Source organism: Phaethon aethereus (assembly GCF_964289735.1).
Source record: "Phaethon aethereus genome assembly, chromosome: 4".
NCBI lineage: Eukaryota > Metazoa > Chordata > Aves > Phaethontiformes > Phaethontidae > Phaethon > Phaethon aethereus.
Window position 1 is genome coordinate 16,745,675 of NC_138578.1, and position 26,087 is coordinate 16,771,761.

At 36.3% G+C, this 26,087-nt stretch overlaps 1 protein-coding gene across 1 annotated transcript in view; it reads left to right on the forward strand.

The window, feature by feature from the left end:
• Nucleotides 1-15,776, forward strand: part of EDNRA (endothelin receptor type A) — a gene marked incomplete at both ends in the record, with an annotated part of 28,162 nt that extends 12,386 nt beyond the window's left edge. The window contains 6 exons of the mRNA XM_081999486.1: nt 819-946; nt 8,295-8,493; nt 12,361-12,513; nt 14,644-14,777; nt 15,182-15,290; nt 15,636-15,776. Of these exons, the coding sequence (XP_081855612.1) occupies nt 819-946; nt 8,295-8,493; nt 12,361-12,513; nt 14,644-14,777; nt 15,182-15,290; nt 15,636-15,776 (864 nt within the window). The remainder of the gene's footprint in view (nt 1-818; nt 947-8,294; nt 8,494-12,360; nt 12,514-14,643; nt 14,778-15,181; nt 15,291-15,635) is intronic.
• Between the last annotated feature and the right edge of the window lie 10,311 nt (nt 15,777-26,087).

Genomic DNA, 26,087 nt, shown 5'->3' on the forward strand with positions numbered 1-26,087 from the left:
GAATCAGCTAAATTAGAGCTCAGTACTTTGTATGGACTTAATAATTTTTCACTTATTACATTTACTTACATTGAATGTAATCTGCCGTTTTGCTGCCAGGCACCCAGTGAACGGAGTGCTGTGACTCTGCAATGAGTTGTAGATTTGACTATCCTGAATAATTTTGTAGCCTGTGTTTTGTATGTATACTTGTTCAAAGTTTTAACAGTTACAGCTACTCATTCATGTCTTTCCAAATGGATGCTTTTCTGTTGCCTTGTAGTACAGCCCACATATATGTATGATGGTAGTCATTTAAAACATAATATGGAACAAATTATGTACGTACAATATTTTCTCCACACACTTAAGAATCTGGCAGTGAATATTGTCATGAGTTACACTGTGGTACATTTATAATGACAAGAATCTACTTGCGTGCAGCATGAGAATTTGGCTCTGAGGTATTTCATTATGAACTGTGAGTTACGCTTTGACTGCTTGGTTCTGGGACATGGTAATTGCAACCATTTATGACAGGGTTGAGTTAGATTTTCGTTATTCACTACTGGTGGCTGAAGCACAATAATAAAAAATCTTTTAATGATGCACGTTACTATTATAACAGTACAAGGTCAACACCTAAGTTTAAAACTTTCACTCTCTGTGTTTCTATAGTAGCAGTTACTTCCCAGATTCACTCAGTACTAAGGATATGCTTGAGGTATGGAGAATTCAAGTTTACAATGGCTGTGTCTAAGACAAGAAATAATTACAAATGTTACATACTTGCCAAGTTACTGTTTAAGTATTCTGATTATTTTATATCTTCTCTTTAGCTCCTTGCTCAGAAGTGGCCTTTTGGAGATTCTGAATTTGGACAGTTTCTTTGCAAATTCCTTCCCTTTATACAGAAGGCATCGGTGGGAATCACAGTCCTTAATCTCTGTGCCCTTAGTGTGGACAGGTACAGTATATTTTAACTCTTTTGGCAGACGCTGTTCTTGCTCTTGCAGTTTTCCTAAAACTGAGAGCGCTCAGTATGGTCTGACTATAGTATAGACGTAACTTACATTCTATTTTTTTACGTCATGGCTATAACAAAGCACCACATCTGTAGCTCAAAGTATAATATGAAGCCATTGGACTAATTAACTTTACAGTTTTTTTTTTAAAGGTATTTAAAAGCTTTAGAATTATTTCAATTTCCTTTACAGACAAAACTTTATTGGGATTTGTCTCAGTATTCAGACTTCTTTTTTTCATATGACCTCATGTTTGTTTTATATTTGAACAGGATCATAAACTTCAGGCTTAAAAATAATTTTTTCAACTCACTGCCTATAGACTATAATTACAGTGTTTATTTTGATAACTTTTATAACTGAGTCTTATTGAAAAACACATTGGAAGCTTGATTTGATAGTTTGACATTGATACCTTGAAAATTATTGCCTCTGCTAAAAGTGCTCAGGAAGATACATAAACTTTTTGATAGAACAACAACTAAGATGCTTTTGAATATTATTCTTTTGTGCTTTTTTTCTTCATACATGTAGGGCAATAGCAGATGAAGACTTAATTTCTGTAAAAGCTATTTTTATTGGTCTTGAGTTTACTTGATCATGTTCTAGTCCAAAGTATCAGTAATTCTAATACAGAAAATGTTGATAAATAAAATACATTATGTGTATTAGTACAGCGGTGCAAAGGTAAAAGAAATTTTAAATTAATCTTGGTTTGGTTTAACATAAAAAGTTGATGTACAAGGCTTGCAACAGATGAGTAATGTAGTAATATCCATACCTGAAATATGGTTCCTCATTGCATTAGTAACTCCTTAGCTGAAGCCAGAAACAAAAAAAAAAAAAAAGTAACACAGGTAAATGATCTATTTCCATTTTTGAGTCTGAGAACTGTAAAAAGAATTCTATTTCTCAAACAATACCTGCCCAGTATAAAATACAATCCCATGGACTGCTCTAAGGAATAAATCATAGATCAAGCACATATGACACAGAGAGTTTGTTAGATAAGTTCTGACCAATGCAGTTTCACCAGATTTAGTCCTATTGTTACATATATTTTCATAAATTGGAAGTAACTCAGCTGAAGCTACCTCTTTATAGATGCTTTTATTTTTTTTTTACAAGCACGCATTTGCTAATCCTCACAACAACCAAATGCTGTTTCCATTGGAGGATAAAGTCTTCTATGGGATCAGACTCAGACTGTTTAATTTCCTCCCCCAGTTTACATGCTTTGCCAAGGATATATTCTTTATCATCTGGTGCTCCTCTAGTAAATGGTTCCAGAGAATGTGTGTTAGAAAACAGATGTATACAGCCAGATTCTGATATTGGCTAGCACGAAGTGAATCTAGATTAAATCACCATGAAATCAGGATATGAGAGTGCCTTCAACAAGTTAGGGCGCGCACTGGAAGTGGCATACTCACATTAATACAAAATTCCACATTGGCTAATGTTTGCTTTTTAGTATGGAAAATGAGTAAATACGGAATTGTGTGCTGTCACAGCTGGACTGTATCTGGTCTACAGTTATTTTTTCCTTATAAAAGCTCCTGAAAACTATCTCACATAGTTCACTTGGGTGTCTGTATATGGAATTGCATTCTACGAGGTAGAAAAAGACAGAGTCAATTGGTATAATGAATTCAGAGCTCCGTATCTTTGATAATTGTTGACTGTCTGTCCCTCTTGCAGACTGCAGCCTTAATTTAGATCAAGATTATTTTTTGTCCTACAAGGACTATTCTCTGTGCTAACTACATCCTATTGTGAAACTCCACTCATTACTACTGCCACTTGCACAAAGTGACTTGCACTGACAGTGTATTAAGGTTTAACTGTGCATGCCCAAGCAGAACAATGTCCACTCACAGGTGGAGAGGGTTTAAGAGGCTGACAGAAAACACCAAACCAGCCATTCATCCTTCAGAGGAAGCTCACATTTGTTGCAGATGCCTTTCAGGCATTTTTAAATTCTAGGTCACGATGGTGATGATAGTTTGACTCTTTTTCTAAACAGTGCCTGACTGTGACTAAGAGGAATGATATTTCCCTTCCTGAGCTTTTACTCTTGCTTATGTCTTGGGCTTAATGATTTTGATGAAGAAATGGTTTGAAGAAGAAGAGAGAAGATATGGATCTCATTTAATATGTATACACCCTCTTCTTGCCTCCTCTGCATACCAAATTGCATAGAACAGCAATCTCAGGGCAGGTATTTTCATCTGGCCCAACGTCCAGTATTAGATAAGTCAAGATTTTACCACTAAAACAAAGCTCTAAGAGCTTTATTGTATTAAGAGCTTTGCAATCAACACAACACTGGCTATCTTTAAAATTAAGAACAGCTGTGATGTCTCACAATGAAGAGGAATAGATCAATATCAGCAACAGTAGAGTCATTTAGGAACTGTTCTGACACTAATCTTGACAGTGACGGCTTTTTACATCCTTGATCAAGTCTCCTATCTTTTCTGTATTGCTTTTCCCTCCTATAGAAGACTGATGATACTTGCAGAACAGAAATATGTTCTACTAGTGGGCCATTTGAACAACTAATTTTCTAATGCAGTCAAAAGCACCTACACTGTAAGACAGCATAGGGGACTGATAGTCCACAGACAAGCTATAGCCCATGATTTACTTTTCATATACTCCTGGATTTCAATTGTATAAGGCCCACAGTACATTTTCTTTTCTAATTCAAATTAGATACCACTGTGGTAAAATTCATCCAAATTGTTTGAAAAACTAATCTGGCCACAACAAGAACCACAACCATGCTGCATCAATGAGACCAATACTGGAAGGCTAACTAGAGTTCTAGAATTATTCTTCACCAAAGAATGATGAAATCACAGAGAGGGAGTAGAAAAGCATCAGAAATGATTCAGTGGCCTTACAGATCTCAATTTTTTGCTTATCAAAAACAATACTTAAGAAGCCACTTAAATATAATATCCAAGTACTGAAATACAGGTGTTGTATCAGATATCCATGGGGTCTTTAGCTTAGCGAGGAAAGATATAATAAGAAACTATAGAACAAGGTTTCAGCCAGGCATATACCAAATGAAAATAAGGTATAAATTTTTAAAAATGAGGGTGATTAACTACAAGAAGAAACCACCACGGAAAGGCAAAGGTATCCTGCTTTTAATGTTCTCAGATCAAGACAAGACATCCTTCTGAAAGAAATGCTTTAAGCAAATTATAACTAGATAGGCATGCAAAATATTTAATTGTATGTATGTATACTTCATGATGTAATGACCCCGTGTTCTTAAATACTGTGCATCTCTAAATAAAAGTAGCAGGAGGGACTACAGAGGCCATGAGAAGTAATTCGGAATAAAAGGCTAAGAATGGGAGAAGAGGGAGGAGAGGAAAACAGAGGAAAGAGAAGAACTGAAGGGCACAATATACTAAAGTTGACAGCACATGCATGAGCAGTAGAAAATGAAAAGGGGGGAGAGGAGCCACAACATTGAACAAAGAAAAGGAAATGACCTGGAAAAGAACTGAGTATTTTAGACGAGGTTGGAGGCAAAAGGGAAACAAACAGAAAAAAAGAAAAGTAAGACAAAACACACGCACACAGATTTTAGATTGGGGGATTAAATGATGCATGTATTTTACATCAGTTCCCTGGCAGACATCCTATATTTTTGAAGTATGAGGGAAATAAACCCTGCAGTATTTTCTCACTCCTAATTACGGGAGGTTTGTGGCTAGACAAAGATCCTATGTATTACATAACTCACAGAACACCCACCTGAAAAATTATACTACCACTATTTTTCAAATCACTGTTCCAGCAGTGCGTAAAAAGACCAAGTAATTGCAGGTTAATATGCATTCAGGAAATTCTGATCTAATGACTGAGTTTCCTATGCTTTAGCTGAAACCATTCATGAAATTCTTCAGCCAATAATTCCTTACCTGATAGTTATTTGAATTGTGAACTGAAAAAAAAAAATTGCCAATAAAATATATACAGGACCCAAATCCTTACTGCTGTGCACACTAATCTTCTCATGTGCAAACCAGATGTAACTCGAACAGAACAGGTACAAAAATGCAAGAAAGGGAAGAATTGGATTCACAATTTACAACCCCTTTGTTGTCACTTACATAGTTACACAGGTGACACAACACAAACATTACATTTCTTACTTGAAAAATATGTACAGTCTACAGGCCCCTGTTTGCTAAGAACATCATTCAGTCAAGGATGAGATAGTATCATGTACCTTGTGCAGCTGATGGGACCGACTGTAAAATTGCCAGTCAATAGAAAGTAAACTTCAAGTTGATTGTTAGATTTCCAAAGTTCACAAATACTTGCATATTTGTGTGAAAGGTTGTGTTTCTATAAATATTCCATTTAGTCATTAAAGCCAAAATCTGATATCTGGTAAAATAAGATATGATAGGATCACAAATTATTTAAAATTAAATTTGAATTTTAATACAAATAAATATGTGTGAGAAAATACGATGCTGAGCACTACTTTCTCAATCATCTCAGTATAGTTTATTTGTTACGATGCTCTCAGAGTTCCAATCTCATAGACCTCCTCCCCATGAGTGAACCATTGCCTCCCTCTTTTCCAATATTCTTTGACAACAAGGATACCTTTAAAAGATGTTTTTATTTTTAATCTGCAAGTCCAAAATGTAGTTTGCTTTAATATGTTAAAAATCTTTATACATACATTTCTGTTAAAATGATGTACTGAGAAACTGTCCATAGTACACCTGTGACTATGCTGTGTATGATATTGCTATAGATATCAAAACAAAAATTTCTAGTGTGTTTACTGCAAGAATGGTGGCATACAAAGCTCTGACACCTTCCAGTGATGTTCTGTAATAATGCTTTCTGAAGTTTTTGTGAGGGGCTTACAGCCTGTTCTTGCATTCATGCATCTTCCTTCCTCTAACATTGAGGCTACAGGGGATTTAATTTGTAAATCTTCCATACTGTTATAAGCACACTTCCAAATGAAAAAGGGGATGTGATATAGGAAATCAGAAGAAATGGGGTGTGTGTGAATCCCAAATTAGTGTTTTTGTCAGAGGAGGGCTGAGGATGCCTTTTAGTAACTAAATTTTACTGACCTCTGTAGCCTATGTCCTATATCCTTTAACTAAAGGGGTTTTTTCCCATTGGAAGCTCTTAATTCCTGCCATCTCAGAAATTCAAAATCTAGTACTTCCCAGTATACTCAAAGCATCCTAACACAGAGTTCTGAACTACTCTTTTCCTTATACCCTTGTTATCCCTGAGCCTTCAAACACATGCCAAACTTCTGTATTCCTTCCAAACACCTCTCTACCATCCCACCCTAATCCTTCCTCAACCTAATCCTCCAACCTAAAGCTTTCTGATCTAAATTCCCCTTTCTTTTCTTCCTTTCCCAAAGCTTACCCATGCCTGCAACTCAAGAGCCTACATATTTACAAATTGTATCCTCCTGGTCTGTTGAGGGCACCTCCTTTCCCCAGGCCTTCCACCTTCCTTGTGCCTGCTGGTATGCCCTTTTTGTACTCCAGTTAGCTGCTGTCATCAGCTAAAATCACCACCCCATTTGCTTTTGTCTGAAAAGCTTAGCCTTGGCTCTGCCTTGGAAAGGTGTTAAGGATAGAGATGGCAGCTGTACATATGCAAATGTATCTGCCAGGACTCAAAGGAGCATAAAATGAGGGCATGTCTGAGGAAGAAAAGAATACTTGCCATAGTCAGGAGCGTAAAATGACACAGCTCCTTACAATTTATGATCTTCTTTGGTGACTTATTCTGACATTTTTTAAAGCAGATGAACCACCTGTCTTGATTTTTTTTCTCCTCAACTGAAGAAGACTATTTCATCAGTGGATGCCATGATATACCTATGTAGCACTGTAATGCCAAATGGGAAGGTGCTATTATTTGGGGAAATAAAATAAGCAGTTTAGAAACTGTTACATCACATCAGCATGCATTTCAGACTATTACAAGATCACAAATAGTATTTGTTCTTTCCGTAATTTTTAGATAGCACTGTCTTTGCTAAATTGTTGGAAATGCTAAGTAACTCATTTACTGTAGTTATTGCTAGACAACATTTAAGTCTGCTACTGAAAATTTTATTTATGGACTGGTTTGTACTCTGTATTGTATACTTATCAGTCTTCTCCAAACAATTTTTGAACCTTTTGACCAGAGTTGATAGACAGGTTGAGGTCTCACAGCTAATAAATTTCTACAAGTTCCTTGAAAGCTTGCAGACAAGTAGAGGAGAAAGACCCTCTCAGTTCCCCAACTGGAGGAAAGGCTGCAGCCTGGTATCAAGAATCCTCCAGCATTGCAGGGACAGAGAAGGTAAAGAGAGGAAGAAGAGGGAGAAATGCATGGGCTGTATTTGAAACTTCTTTAAGAATTCTTACTTTTTACCAAGGTTACAGTTATGAGATGCATACACATAAGAAAGCAGGTTTCAATAATTCCACTTTTTACAGAACAACTTGCTACCTAAGGGATAAAGTAGTCGGAAAATATGTTGGTTTTGGCATGCACAGGCCTCAGCCATAGACTTCAGTTTCTCATCAGAAAGGTGATGTAGAGGCTGAGATAGCTGTCAGACTGCCCTAACTAGCACCCAGTTGTAGTCTAAGGCAAATACAGAATATGCTGCATAAATACAGTGATTTTAACGTTGAATAGTGTAAATAGAACAAATGAATTTTCATTTAATGAAGAGTATTTTCACAGTATTTCATTGCATGGAAGCTGACAACACATCAGATAGCACTGCTGTTACAGCTGAAGTAGCTGAAGGAGATAGCTGTTTTGTATCTATTAGAATGGCTTGTGTGCCTGGAATCTTTCTTTCTTCTGTTATGTCAGCTGATGTAGTGAAAGATATAGTCTGCCCCCACAAACCTTGCCTACTTTAATTAGAAATCATTAGTGTAGTCCACATAGCAGAATTACATGCAATCCTGTGCCTAAGCAGAATAGTTGCAGTCAGCTCTCTGCTATCCACCTCTTTATGTGCTCTGCTGTGTCCTAGATGTCTTCATAGCTGGTAGAGCCCCTGCAACAGGCAGAAAAAAACAAGCAATACAAATCTAAGATGTCTTGATAGCTGGCAGAGCCCCTGCAACAGGCAGAAAAAAAACAAGCAATACAAGTCTAAGATGTCAGCTTTAGGATTTTACTTACTATATAAAATTGAACCAAGATCTTTGAATTTAAGGAGGAAACTGAAGGCTGGAAACTAATGCCTGTCTCTTTCAGGTACAGAGCAGTTGCCTCCTGGAGCCGTGTCCAGGGAATTGGAATCCCTATGATCACTGCTATTGAAATTTTCTCCATTTGGCTTCTGTCCTTTATTCTGGCTATTCCAGAAGCAATTGGTTTTGCTGTGGTACCCTTCAGATACAAGGATGAAGGTTATGTTACCTGCATGCTCAATCCTACAAATAATTTTATGCTGGTAAGTAACAACCTTTCTTTTCTTTTCGGAATCCACAGTATATAGGCTAGACAATTCAGATACTGGATTATAATATGCTTTATTCCCCCATGAAAGTGCAAAATGTATTCTAATGTATATTGGTGCAAAGAAGATCCTTCATTTACAGTGACCTGTCTCTACTTTCAGTTGGAGATACTAAATGGGACTTTACAACATTTTCATTTCTTCACTACTGAGAATTCTTAATATAGAAATTTGCAATTCAGGCCTGCTTAAAGTACAATCAAGACATATCAGGGTAGCCAGAACCTTCGAAGGTATTGTGTTTCTAGGTATAACACCTTTGGAGCTTGTAACTGTCAAAAAACATGTTTTACCATGATTAGTCATCATTTTGCATGCAGTAGCCAGCTCTTCTGGCAGATAAAGAAAAGGGTGGGGCCATGCTCTAACATAACTTTTCCTATTCTATGTGCACTTACAAAGTCAAACTGAGAATAATCCCTTCACTTACAAGAAATCATGATTACAAATCTGACAGACTCACATCTCCAACTTAGGTAGCTTGGACACTGTTAGCTGTCATCTAGGTACAGCAACTCAAGAGCAAGAGAAGTGCCTGAGACACACCAGGCTTCTTCGGCATGTTTCATAGCCCTCATCCTCTGTGCTACTGTAGTTTAACAGTTGCCAATACACACATTAGCTTGTTCAAAGCAAGTCAGGTGAGTAGTCGCTACATAATTAATAGATTTTTACTGCATAGGGGGATAGTGTTTTTCTACCCGGCCTTATACTGAGAAAATGGGAAAGTGGTATCTTAATTTTTTCTTTGTGAACCCAAAGAAGGGCTAGCCACCATTTGCCCAGTAACAAAAAAAAAAAAAAAAGAGTAATATTCTCTTTTGTCTCAGAGAAGGCAGATAGTGCAAGGTCTCAAGTCTTGAGGGAAACACCATATGTTTTGGAGGACTAGTTTTTTATGGTAGAGTGCCAGCTTCTCTGTTTTGAATGTTTGGCACTTCTCCTTTTATTGGATCAGAACATGGCCTGGGCTAAAATTAGGAAGGATAGGGCAAAATGGAGGTAGGAAATTTAGAAAATAAAAAGTGTGGATGATTAGTGTTTTTCAGAGAAACATCCCCAACTTTGGTAGGGTTACACAGACTGCAGGGATGGCAGAAAGAACAAGAGACAACTGCAAGAGAAGACAAAAGGAATTCCCTAATGGAAATAATTAATGCAGGCTAAGATGGAGAGGAATTGCCCAGGACTTACTATATCTTTGTTTCTAAACTCTACAGACTATATGACTGTAAATACTGTAGTTATAAGAATATGATTTATGAAATGCAGACTGCTGAAATTTTCCCTTTTGTAATTGATGTTTTTCTCCACAAATGTGCCTGGACAATCTCCACTACCTCTCTCCCTAAGAAAAAGAATAGTCTTCTCTTCCCTCTTCTCAAAAACATTATAGTTCAGGTCTTCCATAGGCATGCTAACTTTAATGATTATTGTTCTGTTATTAATGTGGTTAGTAAAATAGCTTGTTTTGTTTTATTAGCAGGAATTAGTATCTTTGACTTGCTCAGCATAATTCAAAAGTTCAAATCTCCCCATGCCAGTTTGATTTTTAAGGAAACAAACCAGCATTTACGTTCAAGCTGAGAGTAAATGTTGGACGTGTCAGTCAAAATGGAGTGTTGTGTTTCAATTTACTGCAAGCATGTACAAACATGAGATTAAGATGGAAATACCATTTTAACCTTAACTATAGTATTTAGTACCACAAACACCACAATAAACAATTACTAAACTTTGGGAAGGATTTATGATTAACTTTTGGTTTTAATAGGAGCTTTCTTCGTGTTTAAAGCTATCCTTGAAAGACTTAAAAGTTTCATGCAAGACCATGATTCCCAAGAGGCTGAGTGCACTAGGAAACTTATTTAAAATGCACATTTCCTGTAGAAAAACAGTTCCATGTGGGCTTTCAAGACAAACACAAGAATGTCTACTTCTCTTAAATCAACGCAATTTTGTGCTTTGATGTAAGCTTTTTGAAACTCAGGATTCCACAATTAATCACTTACAGACATTTTCATGTAGGTTTTATAACTTAACCAAGCCAGGTCCTCATACAGAATTGATGCATTGGTCAGAGTTATGACACAGAACTCTATGTGAGTGTTTTCTTGACTGACAGGCAATGCTCACGAAAGCTGGTAGACAGAGATGACAGGAAGTTTTCCTTGTAAACATAGCACGGATTCACACAGTACACATTTTGTTGTGCTGCCCAACCAATGTGATTCTAGTCTGACTTGGAAGGATTGCCCATGGAAAAGATAATTGTCTCCATATATTTGTAATCCTTTTCTCTGCAGAAGGAGTGGTAATTAGATTTCCCCTCAGTACAAACTCTTCAAATATGAGGCATATTGTTTTCTGGTTTTCTGCTGGCAGCAGCTCTGTTCCCAGTGGGGGAAATTCAGCCCCAAGGAGAGTTCAACTATGCAGCAGACTGTAGCCCCTCCTCACGCAGGGATGAGGCTAATGAGGAGGAGGAAACAAGCTAATCGACACAATTCAAACTGTCCGGTGAGGTGGGGTTGTGGCCTAGATACCAGAAGCATACTCTAAATTAGCAAGCTCTGGAAGCAGCGAACTGTGTTGGGGCAGAGGGAGAAAAATCAAAAACATTTCCTTTTTCTTATTAAATAAAATTTCTAGTGTAACTAAAGCAGATTTTAAAATTAATATTATTAAATACTAGTCTATTAATTGCATCTATTTTTTTCATCTTTCAAAGTTTAGTACTGTTCAGTTTTAAATGTAAATAAGATGTCAAAAGTTTGACTTTTTCAAACAGGATTCGTATAATCCTCAGTCATTAGCATTTTGACATTTGGTGTGGGAACTGTGATGTTACAAGAGCACATCCGCTATGAATAAACAAGCTAGGGGAAAGATTATGAGAAAGAAGGTTCCCTTTTACACACATCCGTCTCAGTGACTAATAACATTGAGACAGGAAGTATTTAAAATGTCATATTTCAGTGCACACTTTTGGCTGAGCATAAAAGTTAAAAACCAAGATACAATATTTTCTCAAGTCTGAAAATATAATTGTCTACAGAAAAGAGTAATTTTAAATGTTTTGACAAACGTAGTATTTCCCATAATATATAAATGTATTAACTTAAACCACAGCTAACACTTAAATTACACAGCAAAGTACTGCTACTCTATCAAGTCCTGTCACAAAAGGCAAATGGTATGAATGGCAGGCAAAGGGTTAAAAGTAACTGTACCACTAGAAGCCACCCGTCCTAAGCTTTGTATGTATCAGAAAAACACTTATGAAGTGGCTCCTATCTGCCCAGCACATAAGCATACCAACTACCAATCTTCTCACTGATAACAGAAGGTGATTAAACTTACAAGACATTTTGAATTTTCCTTTTTTGGAATCAGGAGAGAAGCTGTGGAGGTAAATGGCATTTCCTGAAACAGGCTTTTAGTAAGATTTGTTATCTAAAACTGACACTGTCTACATTTTGGCATGTCTTTTTCATGAAACTGGATTCCAGTTTTCATGAATGAGTGCAAATGTTCAGAAAACACAACCAAAAAATTAATTCCAACCCAAGAGATATTGCAACAAAGGATATCCATAAGGTAAAATGAATGTTTACACTGTTACAATTCCCATTTTGATGTTGGGCCAAAACATCAACAATAACAAAGTTTACATCATTTGTGCTGTTTACCAATAGACAGATACCAGCGTACCAACTGTCACGCTTTCCAAGACCTTTCTGTTGTACTTTCCATCGCATCATAAGAAAATATCTTCTCTCTTCTTTACCTTATCTACAGTTTTACAAAGACGCAAAGGATTGGTGGCTGTTCGGTTTCTATTTCTGCATGCCACTGGCGTGTACTGCCATCTTTTATACGCTAATGACTTGTGAAATGTTAAACAGAAGAAACAGCAACTTGAGAATCGCTCTCAGTGAACACCTTAAGCAGGTAACTATTAGGAACACCAATGTTTGGAAATACTGTTCTTCTCTCTTTGGGTTAGCTTAGAAATGTTTCAAAGTGTACTTGAATACAGTAAATTACAGAAATAGAAAGTGAAAATGTAGGTCGTTTATGACACTAAGGTATTCATTTAAACCTGGAACACAAGACTGAATCATAGTATAAGGAGGTATTGAAGACAGACGCTCAGGAAACTACTCAGTTTCTTTTCTTAAGCATGTATGACAGTTGTGCTTTCCTGCTCTTTAACCTTAAATCACTACTGGCTAAATGCTTTGAAATTGAACTACAAAGATTTGCTGTAAGATGTTTCTTTTTATTCATAAAGATATGACTCCATGGGTCCTTCCTACTTTTGGGACGCTTTGATATGCAACCAGTTGTGTATAAAAAGCAATTGTAGAATAACCAGTTTTAGAATAGAGCGAATTTTTTTTCATTGCACTTTTGCAGTACCACTACTGTAGCTGCTTTGAACAGAGCAACAGGAGAATAGTACAAACAAATGATCATAAAGTCACTCACAGAACCGTCAGATATGGCTTTGCTGTTTTTGCAGCACTGTCTGATGTTTAGTTCCTAACGGAAATTTTAAAAACAATCTGTAGTTTTTCCCCTGTGTTAATGTCAGCCCCTCGAATGCTACTCTCTCTTTTAATTCCACATTCACAGATGTGAATCCTTAAAGCAGTCCCCTCTGCATTCGTGTGAGTTCTCTCAGAGGTTCCTCCTCTGCTGGTTCATTCCAGACTAGGGCACACTGGAAAATCCTCCCCTTGTGCAGATCCTCTACTTTTTCCCCTCATCAGGCCCCAGGGCCTGCAACACAGTCTGTCCTAGGGCCACACACAAGCTACTCCACCCATTAGAACTAGAATGGTATGTACTACAGAGTAGGGAAATCCACCCTCCCCCTTCTCCATCCTGACGTGCAGTGCCCAGCAAGCTACTCAGACTGGTTGCTGGAGGATGACATTATGCCACAATTTACAAATGCTTGTCTTTTTAACTATGACCTTTTGCCCTTCTTTCTTCTTTCCTTCCCTACAGCCTTGTCCACATTAATGTCTAGTCATGATCCTTCTGGTATTTTGATAAAAGCTGCTATTATAAGAAAGAAGAAACAATAATAATCATATTCAAAGCCTAACAAGACTTACTGTAATCACACATTTGACTTTTAGTTTTTTAATGACAAAGCCTTGCAATGCTTGCTATTGCTACATTATGGTGGCACTTTCAGAAGTGGTATTCCGACCCCCTCATATGCTTCTCTTTATCAAATCCATGCCTACCAAACACCACTGGTATGCATTGTCAAAAATCCACTAAAACATCTGTAAATCCCTAGAGCCATATAAAATATCCATCAAATCGAAATTATATCCTGACTAAGTATTATGATTATGAAGCTGTAATACAGACAAACGTTGTTTGTAGAGGAACTGTTTACTTAAGAACATCAAGATCACATAGCAAGGATCACATGCAAAATTAATATACTCTGCAGTATCCCTTTATGTAATATGATGCATACTAAGTATAAAATAATACATCACAGAGAATTTGACATCCTGACGAGGTACATGATTGAATGGGAACTTTTATTGCCAATTGATTTAGGTGCCTTAGGTTTACAGATTGCCCCACATCAAAGATTAGGTAGAAGTGGTTTATCAATCAGGTGTGATCCCAGTTTCCCTCATACATGAAAAAGTTTTTCTGCAAAATATACATGTTTCTGAAGACAGAGGTTTATCTGAGAGATTGCCAGAAAATTAATCCAGTGTAGAGGAATAAGAAAATCAGGAATCAGGAAAGCCCAGCAGTGGATTTTCCTTGGCTAACATCTACAATGTCCTGGCAATGACCTGTGTGCTCCTGCTGCTCCAGTCTCAGTGATGAGCAGGTTCTGTTGAGGATGGCCAGAATCACAAACATGACAAGCTCCATAAAAAACGGTTCAGGCACATCAGGTAGTCTGGAAGCTGCACTTTGGGAATACTTGCATGCTTTATCTAGATTACTTACTTTACTGCCAACATCACTACACTGCTATGACCTACCAATATGAGTTAGGCACTCAATCATAGTTATCTTTACTTCTTTTTCTAGCGTCGAGAAGTTGCAAAGACAGTTTTCTGCTTAGTAGTGATTTTTGCTCTTTGCTGGTTCCCTCTCCATTTGAGCCGCATTTTGAAGAAAATGGTATACAATGAAAGAGACCCTGGCAGATGTGAACTGCTCAGGTACTTTATTTTCTATATCAATCAATTGTTTATACTGAAAAAATATAATGCTGCACACTTGGAGTTTATGTAAGAAATGTCATTGTGCATGCAGCTGTGGCGTTAGAAGACCAAACATTTTATTTTATGACTTTTCAACGGTATCATTTTCAGGTGTTTCAGTTTTAATGGGGTAGCATAATTTCAATAAATGTTGTCTGTCACCATTGCAATCACTTTCCTCTGCCTTTTATGAACTTCTGTGAGACAGTTTATTAAGACCTGGCACGGCACAAAGTTAGATTGAGGGAGTTAAGTAAGAGAGAATTAGTTTCTGTGACAGAAGACATTGTAACCACAAAGAGCATGGACGTTCTACAGTATATGAACAGTTTAAATGTTTTGCTTTCTCTTTTGTTGCCTAGTTTCTTGCTGCCATTGGATTATATCAGCATCAACCTGGCAACCATGAACTCTTGTATAAACCCAATAGCTCTGTATTTTGTGAGCAAGAAATTCAAAAACTGTTTCCAGGTAAGATCTTCTTCATAAGATTTTATGTCCAGTTAATTAACTGTATTAAACCACTTAGTTATTACCTATTTTTAGCAGCTGGGAGAAGAGGCATGCAAAGGACTGAAGGATTATAAATTGTCTAGTTTACAAGCTAGCAGTTCACATAGCACACATACCAAACTGAAAGTGGAACTATCCACTTTATCTGAAATGCTAAACCAGTAAGTAAGTTTGACATAGTCCTCATATGTAAACATGCAAACTGTGATAGACATGTTCTATCTATTTCTGAATGAAAAATATGGCTGGCAATCTGCACAGAATTGATAAATTTGTGGTAACTTTTTTTTTTTTCCCCCTCAGTCATGCCTTTGCTGTTGCTGCTCCCAATCTAAGAGTCTAGTGACTTCAGTGCCCATGAATGGAACAAGCATTCAGTGGAAAAATCAAGAACTAAACAATCACAATACAGATCGAAGCAGCCATAAAGACAGCATAAACTGAAAATTAAGGACTCTGATACCACTTCAGAATCAAACAGGAAAAAAAAAGTCACAACAAAGCTATTTCAACAGGAAGCCCAGTGACTGTTCCATAATCAGTTCAGACGTGTGCACATTTGTACCTAATTCTAGAAGTGACTGAGTAGATTGACTATAACTGTGATGTTCTGTGAACTGAGATCCACTGGATGGTAATTCTGTCTCTGAAAATGATACTGATATGATTATGACACCAAAAAACTGACTTGAACTACACAGGTGGTTTGCTCTTCTGAACCAAGCAGGAACTGTCCAGTGTCTGTGACTGGTACAATACAATCTTTTTACCTGATTTTCACCTAGAATTAATCCCTCCAGAATTTTTCAGAAGATATCAAAATGGAATCTGTCCGTGACTATATTTTCTCTCTGCCATTTGTCTCTTAATTTTTATTTGTGTGGTGGATACATTCCACGCACCAGTACGTTTTGCATGTTGTTGTTGTTGTTGTTGTTTTTCAGGTTTATGTTGGAAAATGTTTTGGTCCACACCAGTATTTTATTTACTTATGTTACAATGGGTCAGGACATTAGCTGAGCAAGCACTTCAGTACTTAAAAATAGGAAGAGACCATTTAAAGTAGCATCAACATTTGGCACTTAAGCAGAGATTAATACCAAAAAAGAGGTATTAATAATACAGTACTATACTGTGTTATTTATTCTAATAATTTGTACAAAATGAACATAATAAACGCAATCTGTATCAAGCAAAAAGAATGAAAGATGCCCACAGAGGGGCACCTTACAACGTGTTTTAATTAACCTGTCATGTTAATTCGTAAACTATATGAACCTATTAATCTATTTAGACTATAGCTGCGTTAAATCGAAGTCAAAATGAGGGTCAGTGGAATACAGCGAAACATTATTAAAGCTGTCCAAAGAGTTCTGAGAATATGGTTATTATCACAGCACTATGCACAACACTACTTACATGTTGTGAACATGAGGTTACAGTCATAGTGAATGCAGAACTGTGGAAGTCTGTAACAGTTGGACGTGCACAAGGATATTTTGTGCCTTATGCTTACAGAGTTTTTTGTCTTACTCTCACAACATTCAAAGATTTTAAAGGGGTTTGATAGTTTATTAGAATTGTTAACCATACAAATGCTATGAATAATATATACAAAATATTGCTTGCATACATGTAAACTGGTGATTTACTTATTATTTCCATCCATTATGGTTACATGGCAAGAGATTCTTCGTTTGGCTATAAAAATTTTTAATAGGTAGCCTTTCATTAAATAGTGGAATTAAATAGTGTGGTGTTATATATTACATGCCTCATGCACAAATCTGCTAGAAAATTTATAGCATCTGTTGTGCCAGGCTGAGAAGCAGTAATTAAAATTCCACAAAATTTTAAGCATCTGTTACATTTCAAGTGAAAGATATAATCCTGCATACTTTTATTTACGAGGTCCAAATTCTAGTGCCTACAGTGACTTCTGCTGCACAAGTTTCCCAAATGTTTACATTCACACAAATCTTCTAAAGTATATTAAAAAAAAAAAAATCTTTAAGTTGGTTTATGCATTTTTGTGTGCTTTTGTCTCTGTGACATATATGCATGTATAAATACATACAAATTTATGTTCATATGTTATAAACCTAAATACAGTCTTCTGACAGTGCTCTGTAGTAGTGCCTAAGAGCATGGTATTGAATGACACTTGGCTGAATTTTATTCAAAACATGTCATCCTCAAACTGTATCAAAAATCATAGCAAAAGAGTAACAATGCTTTCATTTGAATTGGTGAGTCTCTTTATATCCTGACACCTTCACTGCTCCTTTGACAGAATGTCTTGAGCAGATGATAAAAGTAAACAGAAAACAGACATGAGGAATGGATTTAAGTTGTAAATTGCCACTTCTTTATGTCAAGGCAGGAAAAAGCTTTGTGCGCACTCCCCTCTTCTGTTATTTATCTGATGGTTAGATGGACCAAAAAATTCACTCTATACCAGTAAGCCAATAATCTGATGGTTCAGAGACAATCTTTTCTACCTGTCTACATAAGGCAGTGAGCAGTAGCGACAATCCAGGACAGAAGCTTTAGGATTCTTAACTTCTGGGAAAAAAAGCATCTACCTACAAAAGTTTCAGACCCTGAAGGGTTTTCAGACTTTTTTAGGCTTTACCAGAACTGATACCAACCACAAGTCATGAACAGCTAACAGTTTTCCTTCCAACATTAACACTTCAAACATCTACTGCTTTCAAATCAATAGTCAGCTCTACTGTGTCACAAAGATACAGATACATGTGTGCACACAAAGTGTACTTTGAGCCAGTTCAACCTAGATGGAAAAAACGTGTTCCTAAAAAGCTGACGGACCTTAGCAGCAGCATTATAAAATACAAAATGTTTTAACTAAAGAAAAAAAGAGGGTAAAGTATGTAACAGATGTGAGAGGTGTTTTTTAGAATGCTTTAGAATGATTTTTGGGAGCTTATTTAGGGATCAAAGCCTGCAAAAACTAATTGGTGATCCTCATTTCATCTCCTCCAGCCAGTGGAAGGACAGATACAGCCTAAAAAACAGTGACAAGGCTGGTCTCGGGAAGACTCAGACTTTTTTGCCATGCATGCTCTTTTGTATTTTCACTGGCAGCTGCTGCTCCCACTCACAAACCAGTCATAAGGACAAAGGGTGTTATGATGTGGCAATTATGGTGAGGGGGGAACTGTTTCTGTAAAATTTACTAAGGTACTTACTTTTAAAATTCTCTCCTATTCTTCTGACTGATAGTGGTAAATATTCCTCCTAGTATTGTTCCCACCCTCAATTCTGAAAAAGCTACCTTTCTGAAAGAACCAGCAAAAGCCTTCCACAATTCTGAAATGCAACCTTTTTTGATTTTAACCTTTCCTTTTCCTGCCACGTTCTGCAAAAAGGTGCTCTGGCATTTCTCTTTGTGCATCAAAAACAATGTAGGTTTAGTTGGGATTTTCCTCTGCTGTTGCACAGAAGCTGCTTTCTCTTTTACATCAGAACAACTTTCCACAACTATCCTTCCATCCTCCTCATACTTTACAGATGTTTGCATTCCTCTTGACTGAACCAAGCCTAGTTTTTCTCTGCAGCTGACAGGATCTCTATTCCACAAGCTTCAGATTAATTTCTTACACTTTTTCTAACATCTGTTCATTATAATCAAAATCCATTTTACTATCGCAATCATCTCTTTTTTGTGGATTTCACAAGCGCCCAACTCATTTCAATACAGTCAGTGTAAAATTTCATTGACTGGTTCCTCTTAAATACAGCATCACATCTCAACTTCAAACACTTTGCAGAGTTTTCTTTAATTTTAGAATCCAGTTATTCTTCTTGTTTTCAATACGTATTTTTTTCAAACTACCTCACTAAACTTTTCCTCTTTGGTATATTTTATACTTATTTGCTTCAAAGATACAGCATACATAGTTTTTCACTTATGTTTGTATTTATTTATTTACATGTGAAACTGTGTGCTTCAGACCTGACCTAGCCAGGTCAGCTTTGGAAGAAAGTGCCTATGTAGTAGTTCAGCACAAATCTCCCCTGATAGAACTGTTAGCTTGGTTCTGTGAAAGGAGGCTTATGCAACCCTCATATCTGAATATGTTTATTTTTGCTTTTAATACAGTCAGTTTCAGGTGTTTACCAGCCTGTCCCTCCATCTTTCAAAAACAACTATGAACCCCCTACCCAATTTCAATTTCATAAATTCATAAATTCAATAAATTCAATAAATTTCTCTGATACAGGACAGAGGTATTATCATTACAAAGCTACAGAGAATTTCACAAAAACTGCAGGATGGGCAGAACAACAAGCTCCTACTCATGCTCTACACAGAAAATTGTTGAAATGGAATTTATATGTACTCAACAAATCCACATGATAGAGAGGTGCTATGAACTTTACAGATGCAGCAAAAGCTTTGATCAGAGATTGCAACTTGTAAGACATCTGAGAATCAAACCACAATACACAAATTCTTGGAAACCAGTATTTGTAAGTTCCATTGCTTGTGCAATTACTTGCTTTTCTGCTATTTCTCTCTCATCGTTTACGTATTTACCACAATTGTGTTACTACATAATTTGATTCTGTGAAGCCTTATGGGTTTCAGTTTGTGAGAAGACCTGGTACAAATTCAAATTCTGCTGCATCTGTATGAACAGATTTCTGCTCAAATGTCCCTGAGGCACAGCATGCATTTTCATTAGAAGAAACACACTTGGACTGCATGCTAACATTGCCTTGCAAACTTTCTTCCAGATAATCAGTTGTGCAAAGCTTGGCTCAGCGAAGTAGTCCTAATTTACACTCCTCACCCTTTCAAAGACTAAATAAAGGCAATTATCTCCAAAATCAGAGTAAGAGAAGACACGTAAAAGGTTTACAGAACAGAAACAATTCCCAAGTTGCATAGGAAAAAAAACCCAACCAAACCCAGGCATGTTTAACATGTGGCTCTAAAAGAAACACAGCTTCTCATTAGTCCAAGTGTGGGAAAGGAAGATAAAAACTAAATAAAAAATGTAGGTCATGTCCAGTTTCTCTAAAGGAAGATGAAATTAATTGACCTCTGGTATCTCATCTAGAATCAGCTTTGTCCCTGTACAGATACCACTGATGCTGAAATTGAAAGTTGCTTGAGTCACAGTTTTGCAGTCTCGTTAGTTACAGTAGCTTATTATTACAATAAAGCTCAACATAATAAGTGTCACAACTGATAAGAAAAAAGAATTTATTCCATTCTTCAGCAGCACTCTGCCCACATTTCTTAGAGTAACTGAATATCTTCAAACTGCTCTGAAATCAATGGTTTGGAAATTCTTGGTGCCTCTCAGAATAAGACCTTTACTTAAACCTCATGCTGTTTTAGTCCTTGCGAGTAAAAAGACTGAGTCTACAAGTTACTGAGTCAAGGTTCCAAAATGATTAATGAGAAGCATTTCTAAGCCATCCAAGAGAACATGCATTCTGCTATACATTTTAAACATAGGGGAAGATTAGAAATCCATCATTACTAGACACCACTGTGTCATCCTGTAGCCACACTATATATTTATTGAAATCTCTGTGTCTAAAGGTTTTGTGTCTTTTCCCCTCCACAATTTTTGTACAGTGGCCTCCTTAGTATTGCCTCTGAATAAAGTATACATTTGGATTAGCTTTCTTTCAAATATCTGCACAGTATTAATAAATTATCCATCTCCAGATACATGGTATATTCCAATACAGAAGCACAATTAAACCACACTACCAGAAAAGCCACAAATTTTTAGGGTCAAGTTTTAAACGGAAAATCAACATAAGTACTCTTGGGACAAATGAATACTACAGTTCAGTACTACTAGTGGAAAATATATTGATTTTTTTACAGAAAAAACAGAACTATATCACTTTTGCTAATTCAACCAGTATTAAAATAATAATTAAAAGAGTAGATGTTTACATTAATAATGAGAATGTCTACAGTTAGATGCGCTGGAATAAAATACTGTAAGGGATATAAACCTTTATGCTCCAGTATATAAAATAAGTCTAAGCTCTGACGATTAGGGAGACATAACTATCCAATGCAAGATTCTTTGATTTCCCTGCAAAGCTTCTCTGAAGTATTAGCTCCAAGAGACATCTCAACCTCAGAGATAATTGTGAAGAAAGGCAGATGGCTTACTGAGTATTAACTAACATTGCCTTCTTGCATGGAAAAAAAGTCCTTGGCTAATATTTTTTGCAACATCCAGCATCTTCTGGGTTTCCTGTATGACAAATGAACTGCAACAACTCCAATGCCAAGGACTTCTCCAAAATCAAGGAATATAATGTTCAACCATTTCCTTTTTATGATCATTTGCATATATGAGAATTTGCTTCCACAGAACTTTAACCAGTGGTTGTTCTTCCATATAAAGTGCATTTATAATTAAAAAATCCCTGATCTTCTCTTTCATCTACTTAGAAAGTGTGAGTCATTTAGAGAGAAAGCAGAAAAAAAATACTGTGTAATGTAACTTCCATACCACATATGACTCTACAGTATGATAACCAAAGAAGTGAATAGCCCATTGGGCAATCAAATACCGAAATGATTTAACATGAAAGTGCTTGTTGAGAAATAGAAAAGAACAAATAAATTCATGGCAATCAAAGTTTGTTTCAATATTCAATATTCTATAAAAGAAACTAGGACAGTAGTAAATTTGAAAACTCGGTAAATTCAACTGATGACAAATACAAGAATTTGGCCTGGACACCCAGATTTGTTGAAGCTTATGTTTGAAATACCACTGGGATAAAGGCATGAAGTTAATCCACAAAGAAGACTACTGGCTACAACTTCAGTATAAAAACGCAGCTAAAGAAATCAAATTCACTTCTAAGATTTCCAAATTTTTCAGACTAGAATTGGTCTTACAGATGACCTGTAACCCAGTTCTGTGTTTCATAACTGATTTATGTTTCCAGTTAAGGAGTTCTATACATTTTATCTTTTTTTTTTTATTTTTTTTTTTTATAATCTGCTTGGAAATTATGAAAATAGCATCAAGACTTAGCCAGTCTAGCTTTACTTACCCGAGATTATAATTTTCTCACACAGAATTGAATGGATTTATTATTTATTGAAATAATAAGAAAATAAAGAAGGATGGTATTTTATTTGCCTGCTGAAGGTATTACCTCAATCAAAGTTAAAATCAGCCATTAAAGTAATTTCAAGTTTCAAGTAGTAACTTGGGATAAAATGCTGAACCCACTCAAGTAAATGACAAAGTTGCCACTGACTTCAGCAGGACTGGGATTTCAGTCAGAATGTATGACGGAGCCCCACCAGCATGGTAACTATGGCAATGTGACTAAACCCATTTCAGCTATGCAGGACAGAAATAAAAGATTCTGTGGGGCTTTCAAGAATAATTGGGAAATTATCATCTCATATGATGAAAAGAAGCTTTGGCACACTTTGTCTTCCATAAAATCAGCTTAATAAAAGAAGTTAGAGGTAACAGGGTTCTCCTCTCACACCACTCCACTAACAGAGACAGGTGGCCAGAATAGGAGAACAGGAAGATGGTCTACTTGCAGGGAACAAACCTCACTATAGAATACTGATATTCTGAAAATCAAGAGTATTCTCCTGATCCTGTCCTTACTCCAAGATGTAACTCTTATACAAGTTATTGCACAAGTATCAATAGAATGAACTGTGTCAATGCACATGGTTCAGGCAGATATTGGAAATGTACAGTTGGCTGGAATATCCTAACATTACATATCCCTGACATGCCTACTGCGATTATGCAGGTCAGTTTTACTGAAACAGTTCTGGTCTACACTGAAATCAATGTGGACATATTATAGTGTGAGCACATATTGCTCAGAAAGATGGTACTCCTATGTCAAAGGAATCACAGGATCAATATTTATTACTATTGTGTAGTATGCTGTATTCCTAAAGAAGTTGATATATACAAGAGAAAAGTATCTCTGTGAGGATTTACTCTGCTGAGTCAAAATGAAACCCCTTGCAATTCTCCTGATATACAGACCTCTGGGATTTGCCTCCTTTCAGAAAATTTCATCTTCTGTAGCTGATTGCGTATTTAGCTGTTCTAAGGATATATTTTCTAGGCTTTGGGAAAACACAGTTTGCACTAACTAAACACTGCATGAGAACTGTCACGTACAGTCATTCCCACTTTGCAGTTCTTGCCATGGGTATGTGATTTCATAAATGTTCTGTAGGTGAGTAAAATAATCAAATAAAATAATATAGAAAATGTATTACATGAAAAAGAGTAAGTTGTCACAAAAAATGGAGCTCCCTATAACTAAACCAACCTGGCATACTTCTTATCAAGCTCTACTTGGTAATACTAGATTACTTTTTAGATAATTGGCTAGTAAGTTCCAATAATCCTTCCCTTGAATTGAAAATAAGAATGCTACACAATGCTTAATTTATTGGATAATTGGCTAACTTTTTCCCTGTTGAGTCTCAAAATTGAATACAGATAATTAATCTAATATACTGTTTATGTCTTAGTTCAAGTAAGATTACTTCACCTGTAACCCAAATACCCATGCTGTGTAACCCATACTCTGTAACCCAAATTGCCATGGTATGCCTAGAACTGCTTAACAGTTACAGACATGTTAGCAACAATTTGTTACAGTGGGTGCCAAGATGGAAAATAGAAAGGATTGACCAACCCAAATAAACAAACAATGCAATTCAAGAACAATTTTGAGCTCACCAGGGAGCTGAAAATCTATTCCAAATGCTGCTTCAACTACATGTTGTATAAATACTCTAATAATTTTTTCCAAAACAATGCTCTGCAAGCCCATGGCAACATAGGCTGCGTAACAGTTTTAGACATTAAAAATGAAGCTTTATAATGTTTAATACTAAAAGTTTGATGATGAGTAGTGATGTGCAAGAAATTTTGAGTGTTAACTATTTTTTATTATCCAAACTCTACAGAACCCTGTCTGAACTCTGCAAATTCAAAACATAACAGAAACTTTCTCTAAATAGTCTAATATACAAGATAGAGAAATTGGAAGCTGTGTGTTGAATTCCAATTTCTCCTGACTCAGTGCTTACAGTTTGTCCTTCTCATCTGTCTCATTACCTTGTCCTTCTCTCTGAGATCCTTGACTTATCACTGCCAATAAGCAGGATGAATTGACTTATGCTGAGCTCTTGACTGCTTCCACTACTGCAAACGTTAACGTATCCAGGCCTAAAGCTGGCCTTAGGTATTACTGCCCTATACCAAAAGTTCCAAGGTGAACATATCTTGAATTGTCAGGGTGGTTCCTGAAGATAAAGTAATTAAAATGTAACAGTTGTAGGGCAGGTGATTATAGGAAATAGAATAATATTAACGGAGAAAAAAAATTTAAATATTGGTATTGAAGTGAGTTTTCCATCTTTAGGAAAGGCTTTCTATCAATTTTCCACAACTCTTCTCTGAAAACCTCTTCAGAATCACAATAAAAATATAAAGGTTTCTATCTCACATCAAGGAGGCAAAAAGTTTTATGCAATCCTTATACTAAACTAAGAGTAATAATCAAAATTTTTTACTTTTAGATATACATAGTATAGAAGATTTTGAAGTCTAATTTGCAATGGATTAATATTTTTATTACAAACAGTTCCAGAGCTGTCAAACTACAGATATAAACAGATACAGCCAAATTAATTTTAACCTAGATTTGGTATTTGTAACCTCACTACACGGACAAAAAGCTCAGCCTAGACAGCCTAAACTTAATATAACGTGCTACTGCAATTAATGGTTACAGGTACCCAAATGAATTAATTTAGAACTAGATCAAGCATAGCTTTGGCAGTCAGGATTTTTGTTATGAATTTTCGGAAAGGAACAAAGGTCTAGAACCCAAAATCTCTTCAGGAATCTAATTACAGAATTTATCCTTAAAGAGGAATCTAACATAAACTAATGTCTTGTCCCAGAATTGCATGTTTACAAGACAAAGGAAGACAACCAAACCCAATGCATTTGTTTCTATCTGTGGTGTTGCAGGAGTGCTGAATTAGAAATTTCACTAATATAAACAGTGCCTAGAAAAAGCCCTTTCAGGTCAAACTTGAAGTGTATTAATACAGCAATGCGTGGAATTTAACAGTGCGGGAGTTTGCAGCTCCTGCTGCATTGTTCATGATCCCAGCATAGCTAGAGAACTTATATTTTGGGACAATCAGCCCAACAACTTTCACAAGTATTACTTTAGAAAGAAAAAGGATTAGAAGATGAAGGATGTACTATAAACAAGGAAGTAAATCAGTTTAGTTTTAGAATAACATCGTAGAATGGATTAAATCCTAAAAGGAGGTAAACATAGACAGAAGATAAATGATACCAATTTGTGGAACAGGAAAGGAATAGATCCAAAGAAGATAATCAGAAGCTGCTCTCTAATGGGAAGATGGAATCACGGAAACAGACCTCCAGGTGACTGTGATCACCGAGTGATGTATTTGCAATTGAAATATGGCAGCAAAAAAAAAAAAGAAATGCAGTTTGGGATGAATACATAGAGACATCAAGTGTCACAAGATAGGGATTTGATATGTGACTGTAGTGTGATTACATGTGGAATAATTGCATTCAGAATATACAATCGTGATTTAAAACATTCTGTTTTGGTAGCATGTAGTTTAGGGAGTGGACAAGCCAATTTCCTGAGATGTCCTTCAAAAGTAAAAGTAATTTTTAAAAAAGT